General features: G+C 39.0%; 2 protein-coding genes across 9 annotated transcripts in view; one reads left to right on the top strand and one right to left on the bottom strand.

The window, feature by feature from the left end:
- The window catches only part of ANKMY2 (ankyrin repeat and MYND domain containing 2), a 36,711-nt gene extending 33,795 nt beyond the window's left edge, over positions 1-2,916 (top strand). The window contains exons 9-10 of one of the 2 annotated variants that reach the window (XM_029929673.1): positions 191-320; positions 1,757-2,916. In XM_029929673.1, coding sequence (XP_029785533.1) covers positions 191-320; positions 1,757-1,941 — 315 coding nt within the window. In that variant the 3' untranslated portion in view covers positions 1,942-2,916. Of the gene's footprint in view, positions 1-190; positions 336-1,756 lie in introns of both variants that reach the window. The other variant, XM_029929671.1, reaches the window with a different exon arrangement.
- Positions 2,917-8,309: 5,393 nt separating this feature from the next.
- Positions 8,310-20,524, bottom strand: part of LRRC72 (leucine rich repeat containing 72) — a 43,159-nt gene continuing 30,944 nt past the window's right edge. For all 7 annotated transcript variants that reach the window (XM_029957534.1, XM_029957544.1, XM_029957583.1 and 4 more), the window contains 4 exons: positions 18,181-18,270; positions 17,358-17,510; positions 10,387-10,414; positions 8,310-8,540 (listed from right to left, as the gene is read on the bottom strand). In XM_029957534.1, coding sequence (XP_029813394.1) covers positions 8,375-8,540; positions 10,387-10,414; positions 17,358-17,510; positions 18,181-18,270 — 437 coding nt within the window. In that variant the 3' untranslated portion in view covers positions 8,310-8,374. The remainder of the gene's footprint in view (positions 8,541-10,386; positions 10,415-17,357; positions 17,511-18,180; positions 18,271-20,524) is intronic.

Here is a 20,524-nt window from a genome sequence, read left to right as displayed (position 1 = left end):
TAGACTGCTTATTGCATATCCATTATTGTTATAAAGCAGAGGCTAAACATTAACAAGTATAAATTAGTGCACCTTATGGTTTTAAAGAAAGCATACCAAACAGCATTTTTATAGCATTATTTAGTGGTATAGTTGGAATATCATTCAGTCACAGCTTTTGAAATGAAATAAATGTAACAATTGTTTTCAGGTAATATACTGCGATCAGACCTGCCAGAAAACACACTGGTTCGCACATAAGAAAATCTGTAAGAATCTAAAGGATATTTATGAAAAACAACAATTGGAAGCTGCCAAAGAAAAGAGTGAAGAGGAAAGCAGTACGTATATAAAAGGCGAGCCCATACTGTCTCTCATGGAGAAGAGGAATGATATTACTGATGATGTTAACATGGGGCACTGAGGGACGGAGTCTTCTCTGGGGACCGAGGAAACCTGGAGTTGACCGACATAGGAATCACGCTTAAATGTGCCCCTGTTTTGGGTTCTGGGATAATGTATAGAGTGTGGTTAGCCTAGAAGTCCCTGGAAAGCAAAGAGATATAGAATTTTAAGGAATATGGTTTATTCCATATTCTACATTTGGACTCAGGAGAATATCCTGCAACTCTAAGTGAGCATCACTTACGCTCTACTCACAAAGAATTTTAAGGTCTTCGACTAAGGAAATAATTACATTTCCCCTATGGCTACGCACAGATCTTAAGGCTGGGAACCTTTAATTTTTTAAATTAAATTACAAAGCTGTAGGTAAAATTACAGACTAAATTTATAAATGACAGATTAGATGGCAGATCTGCCCTACAGATGAGGTTTCTGTAAGTGTCTGGGCTTAGAGTTCTCTATTATTTTTTGTCTCCCTCTCTCATGAAGTATGTGACTCACTGTCATCAGAAACAGTGAGTCGTTTCAGCAGCAGTTCACAGACGGCGGTGGAAGACCACTCCACTGCTATGCCCCACCCCTGAAAATGTATCCTACACTCTGAGGAGCGCATCTAGTTTGACAGAGTTGCTCAGGTGACTCTGACACAAAGCACTCCTCCCCCCACCACTGCCTTTACTGCTCGCTTGAGAAACCCTATTAGTAGGATTGAATGATTTGCACAAAATGAAATTTAATTTCTATAAACAAATTGTTAAGAATAGTCAGTCTTTCTGCCATGCTTTCTTTTGTTTTCTGGGCCAGATTTTTGTACGCTTTGTGTCAAGGACAGAGGATAACAACTGGTACCACATGAGTGAGAGAGCGGGACTGCCAGGAAGCGTGGGAACTCCCGGTTCAGAACCGCTGGCGGGTGTCATACACTGTTCTAACCGTCTCCAGGCCTCTTCACTCTCCCCCAGAAGGGGACAGCTTTCATCATCCCCCACTTTACAGAGGAGGAAACAAACCTCCTGGAGGCAGTGACCTACCCAAAGACATCAAGCTAAATCAGGCCAAAGCTGTATTTAAATGCAGATTTTGTCAGATTCCAGACAACCATTGCAATGTCAAGGCCTGGCTGTGGAGCCAGAGGCCTGGGTCCAAATTCGGGTTCTGCTCCTGCGCTGGCTGTGAAGCTGCCAGACCCTCCTCTTCTCCGTTTCCCCATACGTAAAAGTCATGATAAGAATGATAATAGAGATAATTTCCCTCATGTGGCTATTAGGAGGACTAAATAATTTATTACACGGAAAGCACTTAGAAGAGTGACCGACAACATGTGGTAAGAACAACAAAATGACTTTTTTTTTTTTTTCACTTTTTTGGTCAGATGGCAAACTTGATGTCAATTCTAATTGTGTTCATGAAGAGCAGCCGGAGGCTGAAACAGGAGGCCCCCGAGAGGATTGTAACCCCAAAGAGTCTGCAGAAGGGGAGGCGGGGCATCCTCAGAGTGAAGCCGGGCTGGAAGGCGCACCGGGCGCTCCGGCAGGTGCACGGGAATCTGAGGAGTAGAAGCCAGAGCCGGCGCCCGCGTGGACGGTTCGACCCCGGCAGGTAGCTGGAGAGTTCACGCGGCCGCCTCCTCACTGCCTCCTGACGCCGGCATGGCTCCACGCAGGATTCCGTGTTTCCTAGAATAGATGCTTTCAGGCCCAGCTCTCCCGTGCCCTCCTTTCCTAGTAGTTCTGTGCTGTCATTGGACGGATACTACAAGGGGAAAACTTTTATTTCAAAGTATAGAAGGAACATTTTGTTCCCTTTCTGAGGCCAGCTTCGCAGCAATTGTTCTCGAAGCCAAAATACATTCCCTTAAAGAAGAAATACAGACTCTGGGGGGACAAAAGGGCAAGCAGAACAGGTGTAGGAGAGAGATTGTCAGGAAAGAATTTTGTAGCCACTGAGACGGGTAGTTAAATGAATCTTAATTTATATGTGAGTCAGATGCATATAAATAGCATTTACAATAGTGAAGCCCTACTTATTAAGATAGAATGACATGAAGAAAAGTTCTATGTTACAGGATTTGTCCCAGTTCAGCCCCTTGTAGTTTTGTATGGAAATGGTCCCGAGCAGTCTGAACTTTATAGAGTTCCTGCAGTGACATTGTATATACGGTATTTGTACCTTGAGAAATGTCAAATCTCCCAGGAGGAGCGAAGGCATAGCCACAGTTATCTCAGCATGTGCTTTAAAAAGGATATTTCATGAACTGTTTGATTAAATAATGGCTAAACATAGTGTGTCCACAGTTAGAAAACTAATTCACGTGCCATAATCCACTTGAAAGGCTTTTATCTTCCTGTAAGCTTTTCATGTGGCTCTTCCTGTCCAGAAACTGATTTATAACCATCACTTTGAGAATGTCCGGCACCAGTTTTTAGCTCGTGCAGTACTGAAGCAGGCTAAGGTAAGATAGCCAAAGATAGTGCCTGTTGCGAGTTTCTTGTGATGACTATAAAAATAAATTGTGCCTACTGTATAACCAGCTCTACGTCTTGTTTCCTGTTTATTGCCGTCAAGGAGTGACAGATATTAAAGAACTAACAGAGGACTTAAATTGTAGGAGCTTCAGCAAATACTGGAGAACAAAGTAATCAGCATTGTAACGTGCACAACTGCCAATTACAATGACTCAAATTCCCACCTCGCTTCACTGATCACAGTCTTCTATCTTGCGGGTGCTCCTCTTACCCGGAATGACTTTGCTCCAGCCCTGATACTCCACCTGCACGCCCTCTACCATGCTGCTCCTGGAAGCCTTCGTGTGGGCAAATGCAGTGTGAAGGGTTAACTGGGTGGGAACCCAGGCAGATTACACCTGCACTTATCAGTCCTGACAAGCCTCCCTTCCCTTGTCAAGGGACCTCATCTGCACACTGAGAAACTTTCCCCTTCAGTGAACTAGTCCTCCGAGACTTCCTTCTCCCACCAATCTGTTTTTCACTTGTGTTATCTGATTGTTTTTTTGGTGTGTTATCACCGTTTTGCATTTGATGATGCCCATCTTCGGATATCGTGGAGGGTTATGAAAAAGCAGGAGGAAATAGGAGAATCCGGAGTTGTGGCAATGTAGAGGTACCTTCTCCCTTCACTGAAGTGAGTACTAACACAAATCAACTCTAACACTGCTATAACCACCAGGGGACAAGGAGGACTTCAGGTAGAAGCCACGTGAACGTGAAAATTTTCCACAAACGTAAATCAGGGAAGAGGTAGTCAGAAGATGGAGTGTAAGAGACAACGGTGTTGGTCTGATTATAATTCCTTCGTTATCCTTCAGTCTCAGAATGATGCTTCCATTATAAAACCATCAAAATAGGTGGTCATCCAGTTCATTTTTTTAAAAAACACATTAAATTACTTTTAATATGCTATCAAGAAACTTCTCAAACAAAAATATGACTAAAAGATTAAGAGAGTCTTATTATTCCAATATGTCTCATACCTAGAGCTGATGTAATAGAATATTGGTCAGCAGGTTTACTAGGAAATTGGATTTTGCATTTTGATTCAATAGGTGATAACAGTAGCTATAATGAAAGTTACTATATCCCTAAACTTAACATTTTTTAATATTTATGATAATCCTGTAAATTAGACTTTATTTTGATCCCCATAGCACAGATAAGGAAGTTAAAGCCTGAGGAGGTAAAGTAACATTGAAAAGAACAGAGTGGCCCTCGTCCAGGTCTCCAGTTTTGACCACTATGTTGTATACTTTCAGTATATTACCTTCGCTGTAGTATCCCTGCAAATATAAGATAACGGAGCTCTGAAGACAAGCCATTGTTTTACAGGATTAAATGGATGTTTTCTAGGCTCTTAAAAAGATGACTGATTGTAGTCATCTGTCACGTCTATGGGTTTACTTGAGTTTTAATATTCTTGGATACTGAACTTCATAGAAATTCTTCAAATAGATATTTCTTTTTCTTTTTCTTCCCAAGTAGATATTCTTGCACGGTTTTCATCTTCCCAGGATCCCATCACACCTGGGTCTGAAGCCAGTGAGTGCCCTTCTGGAGTGGAAGCTTATCCATCCTCCAAGTCAGGTGGTTTTATGGTTGTACCTGGCATTGGTGACCTGCTTCCTGGTCCACACCGAGGCCAATCAGAGCACTTGCTAGAGGTTTTACATTCCTGAAGCTGAAGAGGGGAGCTTTTTTTTTTTTTTTTGTATTTTGTTTCTCTCTTACAACAATGGTAAATGACAGAGATTCAATTCCAGAGCTGTGCGATGTGTGGAGGTACCTGAGTCCCAAGCAGGCGAGGGATAGAGGGAGGGAACACTGTTTGAGCTGTTGAGCCCACTGAGTTCTGGCAGTCTACACTGGGCTTACATGGTTTGGTTACATGAGCAAATTTCCCATTTGGATATCTGGAATTTAGAACCAAAGAATTCTTATTAATACATCTGTGACAAGTGGAAGACAATTGGGACAAACTTTTATTTTATTTTATTTTTGGGGGACAATCTTTTAAAAGGTAAGTACTTATAAATAGAGCTAAGAGGGAAATGAACTCATATAATTTAAAATTTTGTACTTCATATGCTCTTAGAAAGAGCATACAATAGCAGTTCAAGTTTTGAATTAAATTGAGGTTATCATTTTGGTTGGAAAGGAAACCACCATTGCAAGGTTTTTTTCTTTATCAATTAGCTGGGGACCTCAAGAACCAGACAGTTACGTTTGGTTTGTGCTCTGAGAATTGTTTGTTCCTTTGTTTTTTGACTCCTATGTCCCAGTCATGATGCTGAAGAAGCTTGCAGAATGGAAACACCAACGCTAAAGATAAAAGTCCCAAAAAAGCCCTGTGGATTTCAGACTCAAGACTGCAACATCAGCTCATTCTTGAACTTCTAGTCTACTAGGCCTGCCCTACAAATTTTAGATTTGCCAGCCCCTAAAATCTGTGTGTGTGTGTGTGTGTGTGTGTGTGTGTGTGTGTGTGTGTATTATACACACACATGCGTATAACCTATTCAGTTTCTCTGGAGAACCCGAACACACCAGGTGTCTTACTTTGGGCTGCTATATAACAAATGACAATAAACTATGGTGGCTTAAACAATAAACATGCATTTCTCACAGTTCTGTAGGCTAGAAGAGATCAGAGTGTCAGCATGGTCAAGTTCTTGGTGCGTACCTTCTTCGTGGTCTAGAGAGAGCCATCTTCTTGCTCTGTCTTCACATGGTTGAAAGAGGGTAGCCAGCATTCTGGCCTCTTAAAATGGCCCTCGTGCCCTTCATGAGGGCTCTCATCTCATGACCTAACTACCTCCCAAAAAGCCCCACCTCCAGATACCATCATGTTGAGGGGTAGATTTCAACATACCAATTTGGGTTGGGGGGGCACAAACATAGCGTCTGACATCAGATACAGTTCTTAAAGGGCACAACTGCTCCAGGGATCAGAGTAACTATTAGCTAATATATATCAAGCACTGACTTTGAGGAGGCGGCTCTACCTAACACCTTACATCCGTTTATCTAACTTAATCCTTGAGATTTCATGAGTTAACTATGATTACCATTTTGTATAAGAGGAAATGAAAGCTTCGAGAAGTTAGCTGACTTGTCCAAATGACAGCTAGTAAGCAGAAGAGCTAAACTGGATCTGTTTCCAGAGCTGCAGCTTTTAGCTGCTACCCCCATATTGATCTATATATTAGTATTTTCTTTTTCCTGATCATGAGAGCTCCTGATGAATCCTAAAATATACTTTGACCCAAGTCAAAGACACCCTCTCTATTATGTGTTCCATTTTGGTAGACCTTTAGGTTATATAAGTAGAGATCATGTCTTTTATTTTGTGTTTCTGCCCAAAAGGTTTTCTTACAGTTTTTCTGAATCACAGCCACTCCGTAGAGTCCTTCATTACTGAATAAAAAACACTGAGTGCATTTTAAAGCAAATTTTTTCATACAAATGAGACATCCTTCCATTAATTCCTTAAAAAGGAGATTAAGTAAAATTTGCTAGTTGTATTTTTGTGATTGGAATAATTTTTTCATCTTTTTCAGTTGATTGTGGGATTAAAAATAAAATAACAGGCTACACATTCCTTTACCATTCCTTTACTAGTTAACTTGGAGATTACAATATCTCCTCTTCAACTCAATGCAATCTAATTCAAAATTAATACACTTACCCAACTTATGGGCCAGCTTAAATCTGCTCCCAAATGTACCATTTTCATCATGAAATAGGTTGCTGTTCTGCCCACTCAGCATGACTGCTCGGTGGGTCTGATAGTATTCTGTTTATGATGAGTAACTTTGGTCAGAGTTACCTGATGTTCTTTGATCAGACTTTTAGTACTAGGATGGATGCAGTAGCATGCCTAAAACTGCCCTTTGAACAAATACTAGTTCTCTGCTGAAGGTATATGGCCTTGCACAAGAATCTTTGGCAACTGGACCATGACTTTGAGTTTGCCAGACTTCACAAGGCATCCTTACCTACCATAAATACTTCTAGCGTTGTGGATTATACTAAGTTATTCTGTTAGTTGTCTATTGGTGTATAGAAATTACCCTGACATCGATCAGGTTGAAGCATTAATAAGCATTATCTCATATAGTTTTTATAGGTCGGAAACCCAGGAGCAGCTTAACTGGGTGGTTCTGGCTTGGGGTTTCTCAGCAGGCTGTGTGCAGCTTTTGGCCAGGGGTACAGTCATCTGAGGGTTTAATTAGATCTGGAGGATCTGCTTGCAAGATGGCTCACTCGTATGGTTGTTGACACTACACCTCAGTTCCTCACTGGCTTTTTGAAGGTGACCTCAGTTCTTCACCACTGAGCCTCTCCAGAGGACTCTGTAAGTGTCCTCATGACATGGTAGCTGGCTTCTTGCAGAAGTGATCCAGGAGAGACAACAAGAGGACATTTCGATTCTTTTCACGACCAAATCTGGGAAGCCAGGCACTATAACTTTTGTCTTGCACCACTCATCCACGTCGATAGCCAAACCTCTGCTTTTTCTTTCCCCCGAGGACAATCCTCTGCCAGAGACCATAGCTGAATTTTCTGACCCTGGCTTGTACAAAATCCTAAGTGCCCACAGATGAGAGGAGGTTACAGATTTTCAGGGACAGTCTACTCTTCCCTCTAGGGCTTTTGTCCCTTGCCTGTTTTGATTTCAGCTCGCCTTCTACACTGTGTCTGTACTGTCTGGGCTACACCGTGGTGGTGTCTAAGCACCATCAGATAGGAGGAAATGTCACCCTGCTCTCTGTAAGCTTTGATCTAGCTCTTCAGCTTAGCTGGGGAAAACCAGCAATGCATTTTGTCTCTCAGTACTAGGCAACTGCTGGAAGCTTTTCTGGTTTCTCTTTCCTGTAGCAGCAGGCTTCCGGCCAGGCAACGCTCAGACCACTAGCCCGCACCCAGAACTGGCAAGTGCCTTCAAAGGCGAGATAAAAAGATAGTAGGCTGCATAAACAAGTAGTGGTGTAGGGATACCATACAGCACTGAGAAGGACAGAGCTGTTGCCGCGTGAATTTTACAGTATTAAGAGAAGCCAGACACAAAATAATTCAACTTCTGTGATTCCATTTCTATGCCTTTCAAAGACAGACACAATTAATTTATGGTTTAGAAATCCTCACAGTGATTACTCTTCAAGGGCAGACAGGAATAGGTAACAGGAGTGAGGAGGCACTTTGCATGCATGTAATTAATAGTCTAGTTCTTGATCTAGGACTGCTGTTCCCTGAACATGTTCATTTTTTGAAAATGTGTTGAGCTGAACATTTAATGATTGGTGTACATTCTATATATGTGTATTCAACACAAATTTTAAATGTGCAGGAATTGTTTTATTGGCGTTTCTGTTTACATTTACATATTTCAAATAATACACTAAATAGACAGTATGCTTTATCACAGAGAAGTTTAATAAACAGCTGAAAACCACTAGGATTTCTACAAATACCAGGGATTATCTCAGTGTAAGTGTGAGCATTTGAGCAGGTTCTGTGCCTTTCTCGTCAAGGTATTTTTCCTCTCGTGTTGGAACTGTGTCCCAGTTGAGGGACGTAATAGTCATAACTGATCTCTTCATGGACCTTACAAATACAGCGTCTTCTGGGTTGTCAAACACAGTTCTGCAAAAATGGCAATCATGTCAGAAAAAAAAAATCATTAAGCCAAAGTGAAATTTTAATTTAAACAAATAAATGAAATCTTGCCATTTGCATGAACATGGATGGAACTAGAATGTATTATGCTAAGTGAAATGTTAGTTAGAGAAAGACAAATATCATAGGATTTCACTCGTGTGTAATTTAAGAAACAAAACAGATACACATAGGGGAAGAGAAGGAAAAACAAGATATAAATGGACAGGGAGGCAAACCATACGAGACTGTTAACTATCAAGAACAAACTGGGGGTTGCTGGAGGGGAGGAGGGTGGGGGGAGGGGCTAAATGGGTGATCGGCATTAAGGAGGGCACTTGTTGGGATGAGCATTGCGTGTTATACGCAAATGATGAATCAGTAAATTTTACTCTGGAAACCATTATACTGTATGTTAACTAACTTGGATTTAAATTAAAATAAATAAATAAATAAGTAAAGTAAGGAAGCAAACCGAAAAAACCCCAAATAAATGCCATTTTTTTTGTGTGTTATTAATAGCCTAGTACTACTAACAAATAACTCTTGGTTTCTACTGATAAATGACTTTCAGAATAAGGAATGCTATTTTAATTGTATATGTTGTTTAGTTTTAAAATACAGTTTTTAAACGTATCTGGGATTAGCTATTCCACATTCATGTGTACATGATTTGAAACCAGTGTTAAATGAGATTATTAAAATATTTGTAGATGTCATATGCATGTTAGTATCGTAAGTACATTTTATTAGAAAGTTACTATTTTTACATTATGCTATATTTTATCATTTTTTTAAACTTTTAAAAAAAATGCCATGAGGTCCTCTAATGGCATTTTTAATTTTTTGAAAAATGCCATGAGGTCCTCTAATGGCATTTTTAATATTTTAAAAATTATTTTTGAGAGAGTGAGTGAGGAAGGGGCAGAGAGAGAGGGGGAGAAAAGAGGGTCCAAAGTGGGCTCTGTGCTAACAGCAGAGAGCTCAACATGGGGCTTGAACTCACGAACCGTGAGATCATGACCTGGGCCAAAGCCGGACTCAACTGACTGAGCCACCCAACCACCCCCACTTTATGCTGTATTTTATTTTATTTTATTATTTTTTTTTAATTTTTTTTGTTTTATTTATTTTTGATACTGAGAGAGACAGAGCATGAGAGGGGGAGGGGCAGAGAGAGGAGACACAGAACTGGAGCAGGCTCCAGGCTCTGAGCTAGCTGTCAGCACAGAGCCCAATGCAGGGCTCGAACCCACGACCGTGAGATCTGACCTGAGCCGAAGCCGGAGGCTTAACTGACTGAGCCACCCAGGTGCCTCTATGCTGTATTTTATAAGTGTGCTTGGGAAGACTATTTTTTCAGCCCTGAATCCAATGGAAAAAATACCTAAGTGCAAAATTTAAAAAGAATAATGACTGTAAAATTCATCAATCTTCTTGAATTTGAAATTTTTTCATAGTTTAATGAAGTATTTACTTTTGAAACTGTAATTCCAGTGAATATATGTTAATCTCCATAACCTTTTACTGAACATATTTAGAGAAACATTAAACATTTGTAATATGCTAATAATTCTTAGGTTTTATCTTTTATGCACCAAATCAGCTTTTCATTTATTTCTGGTTATAATGATAATATAAAAAACCTAAATATGTCAAATATGAATAAAATTGCTTGAGCTTATTTGTCACAGAAAGATTGCAATTTTTCCCATTTATTGAAGAGTTAGTCATTTTTAACTCATTAGAATCTATTTGAGAAATGAAGATGATGTAAAGTCAATACAATTATAAAATAATTTGATAATAAAAGTAAAGTTAAAAAGTCACTTACTTGTCTACATTATTCCCAAATGCAAAATCTAAAAAAAAAAAAACCATTTCTAAGTTAGTATTTTTCAAATACTTATTCAGCATTTTAAAACAGTAGAACAGTGCTATAAAGGAAGAGTCTATAGCACAGCTCTCTTTGAATAATCATTTGGATAAATAATTCAATCCATCAAAATTGCCTTGATTCTTATGCTCAAACTGAACTTTTGTCTTAGTTATAGGGCCTTCGGTTTGCCTTAAATTTGCAGCAACTCCTTTAATTCAATACATATCTCAAAACTCTGAGAACAGAATTACTAGTGGCATCCAAGTGGGGATTTTTGTCATTAAGATATTCAGTCTCATGTGCAGGAACTGATCCCTTTTCTCCGATAGACACAGGTGTCTATAAATGGACTGCCAGACCAAATGAGGAGAAATATTTGGGACAGTTTAAACCTTTTGGATTCTTGGCCTTAACTTCAAAAGAAACAGAATAAACAAATCCTAGATCACAAGAATCTTCATCTTCCCCAGCTTTGGAGCTCAAAGGCTAGTCCTCAAAGCCGGGATTTCTTATGGTATCTTCCAGAGACTGTCATTGTTTTGTTCATTCCTCTCCAGAGGCCTGGTGCCAGGACAGACATGGAATGTACCAGCACCTGTCGGGCCACCAAAGCCCACAATACCACAAGCAGCAGGGAGCAAATAGCCGCTGCCTTAGAGGACTTCATGGCATTGTTCCCTTCACGAATGGCTGACCATTCCCTTTCTGATTTCCTTCCCCAGGTTCTCTTCCTGTGATTTTTTTTTTTTTTTTTAGAATTTACATTCAATCTATCTATCTATCTATCTATCTATCTATCTATCTATCTATCTATCTATCTATCAGTAATCTCTACACCCATTGTGGGGCTTGAACTCACGACCCTGTGATGAGGAGTCCCATGCTCTTCTGCCTGAGCCAGCCAGGCACCACTTCTATATGTTTTAATTACAAAATGCACATTTTGCTGATAATGAATATAAACTAGAAAATAGTAGAAAGTGAAATCTCCCTTTGATTTTTCACATTCCTCTTACCTCAGGTATCACTATTAAGAGTTTTGTGTGTACATTTCCAGCCTCCTATGTGCATATGCATGTGTGCTCATACACATATGTGAACTCAGTTCCAATTTTGTCATACTCTTTATTTTATTACTCCATGATGTATTTCTTTATACTCAATACTCCATGGAATAATTCTCAAGTGCAACAGTTCATATTGTAGGCATGTGCCATCACTTAATATTCTTCTATGAAGGACCATTCAGTGTTTTCATTAGTTTTTCTTTTACTCAAAGTGTTTCACTGAGCAGCTTTATACATACATCTTTGTTTATATGTACAAATATTTTGCAAAAGAGACTTCACATTTAATTGCTGTTTTGAATCACTAGCACATTTTATATATTAACAGATGCCATCATATGGCAAAAAAAAAAGTTAAGCTAGTTTACACTCCCATCAGTAATTTGTAAGTTGTGCTTTTTCCTCTTAACCTTTATTAACCTTTTCAATATTTGCATATCTGCAGGATGAAAATACTATCTCTGTTTTATTTTGCATTTATTTGCTCACTAGTAAAGCTGATATACAGACATCACATTTATTTCCTTCTCTAAATGTCTTGTTCATAGCTTTTGTCACTTTTTTTAAAATTTGGCATTTACAAATTGATTTATAGGAACCCTTTAATATAAGAATTAACTTTTGTCTATTGTATATATTGCAAAGATTTGTTTCTGTTCTGTCTTTTAATTTTGTTCCTATATCATAAAATGGCTTATATTTTTATGTAGTTTAAATCTGTCAACTTTTCTTTTTATGGCCCTGAGTCTTTGTGTAACACTTTGATTGTACTTCTTCTCCTTGGGCTTATAAAAGTTTTTCTCCCCAAGTGCTTTTCAGTTCATTTATATTTAGATATTTAATCTCTCTGGAATTTAATTTCCCTTGCGATGCTTCCCTAAGAAAGTGTTTTTATTTCTGTGGCCAGGACGGCTCCATGGCACTACTCCATTGCGCCCCTGTTGTGGCTTCCAAATCACGCTCTACTGACCGATGATTTTTACCTTCAGAAATTCTTCTGACTCTGCAGTTTTCTCAATTGCCAACCAATCTCCGGTTCTCACATTGATCTCTGGCACCTCTCTGAGGCTTCGTGCACAAAGAGCACTTGGCGTTTGGTTTCCTGGATGTGCCTAGTGTCATTACTATTCAGAATCAGATGTTTTTAAGACCTGGCTTCCCAGGGCACTGATCTCTCAGTTCAAAAGTTTTAATTTTTATTTTTCTCTGGATTCTATCCTCCTTGCCTTATATCTGGATTTACCCACTTTGGTGAACTATCCATTTGCTAAATAGTCTACCTGATTTTTTAAAAAATTTTTTATGTTTTTTGGTTTTCTTTTTCTCTCTTCCTGATCAACACATGCCTCAGCTGCTAGGCCTGGGCTCTGGGGCATCGTCCTGGACTTGGTCTTAGCCCTGGAGTTATGTCTTGCTCGGAGGTGAAGAGCAAATATAGAAATCCAGCAGTTTCACTTACACCCCTACTAGTCATTTTACATTTTTATTGATAGGGCGCCACGTGGCTCAGTCGGTTCAGCGTCCAACTTCGGCTCAGGTCATGATCTCACTGTTTGGGAGTTCGAACCCCGTGCCGGACTCCGTGCTGACAGCTCAGAGGCTGGAGCCTGCTTCGGATTCTGTGTCACTCTCTCCCTCTGCCCCTCACCCACTCATGCTCTGTCTCTCTCTTTCTTAAGAGTAAATAAAACATTAAAAAAAGAAAAAAAATAAATTTATTGATATTTTCATTTATTTTAATCACCCTTAATGTCTATTCGTATTTAGGTAGTGGATGGGAAATCTGCAAATGTCTACTTCCTTAAAGCTCTACAAAAGCCCACAGGGTTCTAATTCTGAAGTTACTGGTTATCATACAATAAGCATGATAATTAATGGAAATCAATTAATGGAAATAGATGCATGTCTTTTACCCATTTTATACGGATGGCCAGGTGGGATTTGAAGAAACTCCAAGTTGACCTCACTCAAGCTGTTTGAATATAATAGGTTTCTTTGCCAATTTAAGGTTAAAGATAATGAAATCAAAATGTGGTGTTAAAATGGCCTTATGAATAATTTGAAGTATCGTTTCTTTCCAATTAAAGAATTCAGAGTCCAAATGTATGTCACAGCAAGATGAACCATATCAAAACAAATATAGAAACTATAAAACTGTAAGACATATTTGAAAAACTTACATAGTGGGTTTTATTAGTTTCAATTTACATGTTTGGCTATTAAGATAAGCTAAAGTGAGTGGGACTAAAGTATTGCGCTCAAAATACTATTGAGTTGCTCTGATATATTGGCATTTTGTAGGAAATGAGTAGAGTAGAGTCATCCTCATTTTCAGGAGGGCTACAGGCAACATAGCTATGAATTCTGGAGAAAAACTCTCACATGCAGTGAAACACTTTCGCTATTCTTTCTTCCTTTGATATCGTTTTTTGGAGGTTTAATATGAAAAGTAGTAGAGAGAATAAAAGGATGATAGTTTTTTCAGCAATCTGGTTGCACCAAAGAATGGTAAAGCGCTAAAGTAGTGGTCAGCTGTCTTCCTCATACTTGTAAGGACTGAAGCACTGAAGAACAGACGGTGTGGCCTTACAGGGCTTGTATTACGAGTGGAGATTTTCTATCCAGAGATGCATTTCCTGCCACAGCATGGCTCGCTCGCACTAATCTGATCACATTCAGTTTGGCCATCTTACATGAAGTGAAAAAAAAAACCCAAGGAGGAGACTAATAAAACAGTTCAGTTTATCATGCACTTACTTCATAGGTGTCAGATCAGGTGTTCGTGGCAATGTTTTACATACTAAGCACCGTGACAGCCTGAGGATGATATTGTCTGTCCCTAGTTTTAAAAATCAGAAGGCTGAAGCACACTAATGTCCAGATTAATAAAACTTTTATGTACTAGCACAGCTGGTATTCAAGCCCAGGGGAGCTGATCCCAAAGCTTGTATTCTTGCCCCTCGGCTAGTTGTTCTCTAACTGGGGTGTGTACTAGAATCACCTGAAAGGCTTGTTCAAACACAGCTTTCTGGGTCCCTTGAGTTTCTAATTTAGTCAATCTCTTTTGGGGCAAGAATTTACATTTGTCACAGATTCTTAAGCGACGCTGCTGCTAGTGGTTTGGGGGCCACACTTTGAGAACCACTGCTCTACACATTTCTGCAGCCAGAACATGGCCTAACAGATGTTTCTTCTATTCTCTGGGACATGAAGTGGGTAAAGGAACATGTTGAATGGCATCTTGTGAAAATAATCATACAAATAGACGCATTCTACGATTTAACTGGCCTGGTCCCTCAAAAAGTTGTGGAAACATTTTTTTTTAATTTTTTTTAATGTTTTATTTATTTTTGATACAGAGAGAGACAGAGCATGAGAGGAGAAGGGGCAGAGAGAGAAGGACACAGAACCGGAAGCAGGCTCCAGGTTCTGAGCTAGCTGTCAGCTAGCTGATGCGAGGCTCGAACCCACGAACGTGAGATCTGACCTGAGCCGAAGTCGGAGGCTTAACCGACTGAGCCACCCAGTCGCCCCTGTGGAAACATTTTTAATCCACTTTAAATTTAAAAAGAGTAAAGGTCCATAACAACCAAATATTATTAGGAACCTTGATTGGATTCTGCTTTGAAAGAGTGGCTATAGAAGCCATCTTGGAACAGCTGGGAACATTTGAATATGTATTACTACATATTACATAATATGAGTATGCTTATAGTTATTTTTTAGGTATGATAATGGCATTGTAGGTATATAGAAGAATGCCCTAATTTTTTAATTTTTAAACTTGCAGGCTCAATTATTTAGAAGTGAAGAGTCATGATATCTCCTACTGAAACATCTAAATGGTTCAGTGGCATTTTGATGTTTTCCAATTTACATGAAGTTGGGGATGACCAATCAGATGTAAGTAGAAGCTTCTGAGGAGGTTCTTCTTGAATAAAAAGGCAGAGCTTCATATATGAAGGGTGGTGAACATGGCAGAACAGTACTAATTACTGAATATATATGGGCATATGTAAGTATTTAACAGTCTTTCAACTTTTCCTATGTCAGGAAAATTTCACATTAAAAGGTTGAGGGGAAAGTCTTGATTTTGCCACTTTTTTCTCTTGCTCATTTTTAAAAAATGTCTTATTTTTGATAGAGCAAGCATGAGTGGAGGAGGGGGAGAGAGAGAGAGAGAGAGAGAGAGAAACAGAGGATCTGAAGTGGGTTCCACACTGAGAGCAGAGTGAGATGTGGGTCTCAAACCCAGGATCTGTGAGACTGTGACTGGAGCCAAGTTGGACGCTTGGGCTACTGAGCCACCCAGGTGCCCCTCTTGCTCATTTTGTACTAGCTTAGCTGGTTGTAGAATTTTTGGTTGACATTACTTTTCCTCAGCATTTTAAAGGCATTGGATCACTGTCTTCCGACTTCCATAAACTGGAGTTTATTGTGAATCTATAACTTATTATGTTGTAGGTAATCTACATTTTCATTTTCATTCTTTTTTAGATCATTTTGCCTTTGTTGGGGATTTTTGACATTGCTGTTATATGTTATTTATGTCTTTGGATTAATTCTCTGTGGTAAATCTAAGGATTCATATCATTTATCACATTTGGAAAATCCTCAGTCGTTATCACCCAAACATCAACTTATGCTCAGATTCTCCATTTTTTTCCCTTCAGAATTACTAACCTACTACAGAGCCTTCTGTTTCTAATGTCTCTTTGTCTCAACAGCTAATTAATATTTTCTGTCTCTTGCTTTCTCTATGCTGCATTCTGGGTAATTGCTTCAAAATTATTTTCCATTTTAATATTTTTTCTTTCTAGAAAATCTTTTTTTGTTTGTGTTTTTGCAAATCTGTGTTGCCTCTTTGGCAAAGTGTCATGAGTAAAATGCTTAAAAAAATTTTTTTTAATATTTTATTTTTGAGAGAGAGAGACAGAGTGTGAGACAGAGAGACAGAGAGAGAAGGAGACACAGACTCCAAAGCAGGCTTCAGGCTCTAAGCTGTCAGCACAGAGCCCGATGCAGGGCTCGAATTTATAAACCGTAAGACCATGACCTGAGCTGAAGTCAGAAAGTCAACCAACTGAGTGAGCCACCCAGGTGCCCCAGTAAAAGGCTTTTGTCTTTGCATCTTTTTTTGTACCTCCTTGTGAGGCCTGGCTGTATAGCAGCCACCTTGTAACCATAAAACACACTGAGAATAGAATTAAAGATGAACCTATTCTTGAACACTGATGATATCATTGAACTTTGCACTAACCCTGAACACCCTACCTTTGTACTCACTGCTGAGAAAAATCTCTATTTCCTTGATTCAGTGAAGTTGAATTGCTGTTACATATAAGAAATTAAATTCTAACTAATGAAACATCACTGAAAATATTCAAATTACATAGGAGTGTGCATATGAATCCAACCAAAATATTAACAGTGATTATTTTTGGGTGAAGGAATTGTAGATGATCTTTATTTTTTTTTAATATTTTTGCCCTATTGCCAACAACTTACAGCTTTAATTGGCGAAACTGTCTGGTGATAGTGGTGGTAATAACAACCGTAGCTTATCTACTGAGACTTTTATATTCATTAGATACTAAAGCAAAAACTTCAAGGTAATATCTCATCCTTATCACATTTCTTCATTTAATTTAACTTACATAAATGAAGATAAAGTTGCATATCACTTTAGTTAGACTAATAAAATCAGAAGATATTTATTTCACCATGTGAGGATTTAGCTTATTGTAAATTGCAGCCATTATTAATATAATCAAATTAACCAAAGTCTGAAGAATTTTAATTTCATTTTTTCCACCAAAAGTCTGAAGAATTTTAAATTCATTTCCCCCCCGCAAATACCTGGAGGTACTCTGTGAGCTGGTCTTTGCTTAAACGGTGATCTAGGATTCCATGAGGCGTCTACTTTTCCTCCGAATGCTATTGATTGAACAATATGAGCCTTTTTGTGATTAAAAATGGTCATCATTGCTCTTCTTTCTTTCTCTGTAACTTCTGACAAATGCAAATAGTAATGTTATTTTGTAGCATTATAGAGAAACAGAGTGATTCATGAGATCACTTGATTGAACACTTTCAAAGGTGTGTTTGTCTGAACTATGTCTTGTGTGAGCCTCCCATGGGAACTGTAAAGGGCCATCAGAGCTATTTCCTTGGTGGTAACAGAGGCCCCCCGCGGGTAAAATGTAACATGGTGAGGTTATTTTTGTGGTTCATATAAATCAGGCTTGCTGGTTTATCTACAATATCTAAAGGTGTATGCACAAAAAAATTATTGTCGATTCTGTAAGTCTTAATAATATTTACAGGATTTCAAAGAAAACCGTTTAGAACCTAAAGAGGCCTTAGGAGATTTAATCCAATTCACTCATTTTTGAAATAAAATGTGAAAATGCTGAGGATAAATGATTTGGCATCCAACACATTTATGTCAAAATCAGGGCTAAGGAGACCTGTCCTCACGCTCAGCTAGACGGCCTTGCCAGCGCCGTGATCACGAGAAATAATTCCTAAGCGAGGGCAAATTTCAGAGCCAGAATTTCAAAAGTAAATAATTGAAAAACTCCAGTTATAAAGAAAATTATTTTCAAGGACTTTCAGCATTTTCAAGCTAGTGAGCCAGAAGACTGCCTTTCAAATATTTCTCTGCAAGAGGTGTCCTTACGGTTCCGATCAAGCACCTCTACTCCTGGAAGGTGGTAGATCACATACAAACGGTACAGGTTATATTGGCAGAAAGGGTTTTGGAACAGACCTGCAAAGAGAGAATCCAAATTCAGATGTCAGATTTTAAAACCGGTTTCATGTATCACTTGATAAAATACGGGAAATAGAATTAATGTGAAACATAAGAACCTGTAAAACGCTGCTTCATAGACCAAACAACGGCCCCCCCCAAACTCACTTTTCAGAGGAGCCCTTATTTCCCGTTTGTTAAATTCATTCATCCCACAAATATTTTCGGGGTGCTTACTATTTACTAACAACTGTGCTAGGTGCTGGGGACAAATGAAGAAAATGTTAGCATGTCCATAAGTTAATTAGTAAAGGAAGAGCAAGATATCATTCCTGTGGCGGTGTTAATGGTGCTGTTTTTAAGTATTTGTTCACTCGGTTCTCGGCTCTTCTCAGAGGTCACAATGGTGGCTGCGTGGATACGGGCAGAGAGGCAGTGCACTGATCTACTGTCGTTTTCTTTCTGCGCTTTAAACCATCGCACATAGGTCAGATTATGTAAATGCCAGTGGTGGCTTCAGATCGCAGCAGCAGCAGAGCTGAACAGGTGCTGATCTTGCTCTTGTTTACCTCTGGCCAGAAGCACGTGCTTCCGATTTCCTTTGTGCAGGTGCCGTGATACCTAATGAATCATGCTGTCTAGTGCAGTGGCTGCAGGGGGCAGGCAGGCGCAGGTGGAAAAGCTCCTTGCATTTCTGATGTCACATACTTTAGACATCAGCGTGTAGGACCGTTTAAAAAATTTTTCAACCAGAAGTTGTGAGAGTTTTTTATTTTCACGGAAAGCGTGAAGTATCTTCCCAATTCTTCCCTAGGCATATAAAACAGGGTTACTTTAATACAATATGAAATGGAACTTTTATGGTTTCCACTTGAATATCTTTAGATATTGGATTCTGCCAACATGTATTTCTAGAAAAACACTTCTGGGAAATACGTCTGGTAAGGAGAACCACTAGGTGGCAGTAGTAGAAAGAGTTCCAGCCATTGTACAACTATCACTCTCACAAAATGGGGCTCATGTACTGTACAAGTTAAATTTAGAAGTCGTGCTTGCAGCATTGGACTGTAAAATACAGAGAGGCTTGATAAAAGCATGAAAATATTAAGCACTATAAGCCCAGGAAAGAACAATTGGCAACATAAAGAAGGTAGGGACGTGGTTCAAAGACAATGAACTATTTTGATAAAAACCTAAAAAGTTAATCATCTGGATGTTTCCCCGGTAGGTTATAAACCATTTTGATATTTAACATATAAACACAAACTTTTCTGGCTAATGAAACCATTACTTAGAGCTGTTCCCTGTGGAAAACTTGAGCTTTAGAGGGAGTTAAAGCAGGCCGTGGAAGACACCTGGTACATAATAAACAAGAGCTATCAGAATGAGGAAGGCATCAAAGAAAATATAGAGCCAGGAGCAACAAAGAATTTAAAGAAAGGACATATGTAGGTATTTGGGGGAAATAAGAGGGGAAAATGAAATGGAAATTTTTAAAGATTTCTTGAGTGACAAGAATGATGTAAATTTTAATCTTGAAAGGAATTTAAAGTGGTAACAAAGAATTATAGCTACTGGACAGGGAATAGGACGGACGTATATTAAACCAGTGACAAAGACAGATTTTAAAAGATCCGCAGGGATCGCTCATTGTACTTGGAGCCAGAAAGAGAAAAGAACATCCTTCAAGGATGTAGAAACAAAACACAATTTGTTTTTAGTGAGAGTGTCAGAGGAAGAAGAAGTCACAGAGGCTTTCGTGTGGAAGCCTGTTCTGTGGTCCCTGTGTTGGAGAATCACATCTGACACCTCGTAACCCTGTCATATGTCAAAGCAGCGGGGGGTCGAGTCGCCACTGCCTGTGATGTTCATCAAACCACCCAGCACCAATGCCACTTACTCTTGGTATACCCGTCCTATTCTCTTTTCTCTCTGAGAACATTCCTACTTCATTTCTTTTCTCGGCTTTTTCTCCTAGTCTTTAGTTAAGTAACTTCTTTATGTAAATTGAAAATCTTCCAGCTTCCGCGAAACAAAACATCACATTTAGATTTACTGCTGTTGCATTACTTAGGAAGAAGGTGTCTCAATACTGAAGCCTTGCTTCGCTCATCGTGGCTCCCTGTTTATCTCATCCTCCTGTAAAATCTAAGTCATGGCAAGTTAGAACACTGCACTACTCGCCCAGCCTCTGCTTAAATTACCTTTAAAAAGTAGGATTAAATAATTTGAGAGGCATTTCATCTTTATGATTTTTCACTTTTTCCCCCAT

The sequence above is a fragment of the Suricata suricatta genome, chromosome 2, assembly GCF_006229205.1.
Source record: "Suricata suricatta isolate VVHF042 chromosome 2, meerkat_22Aug2017_6uvM2_HiC, whole genome shotgun sequence".
Lineage (NCBI taxonomy): Eukaryota > Metazoa > Chordata > Mammalia > Carnivora > Herpestidae > Suricata > Suricata suricatta.
This window is presented reverse-complemented; position numbering and strand designations above follow the sequence as displayed.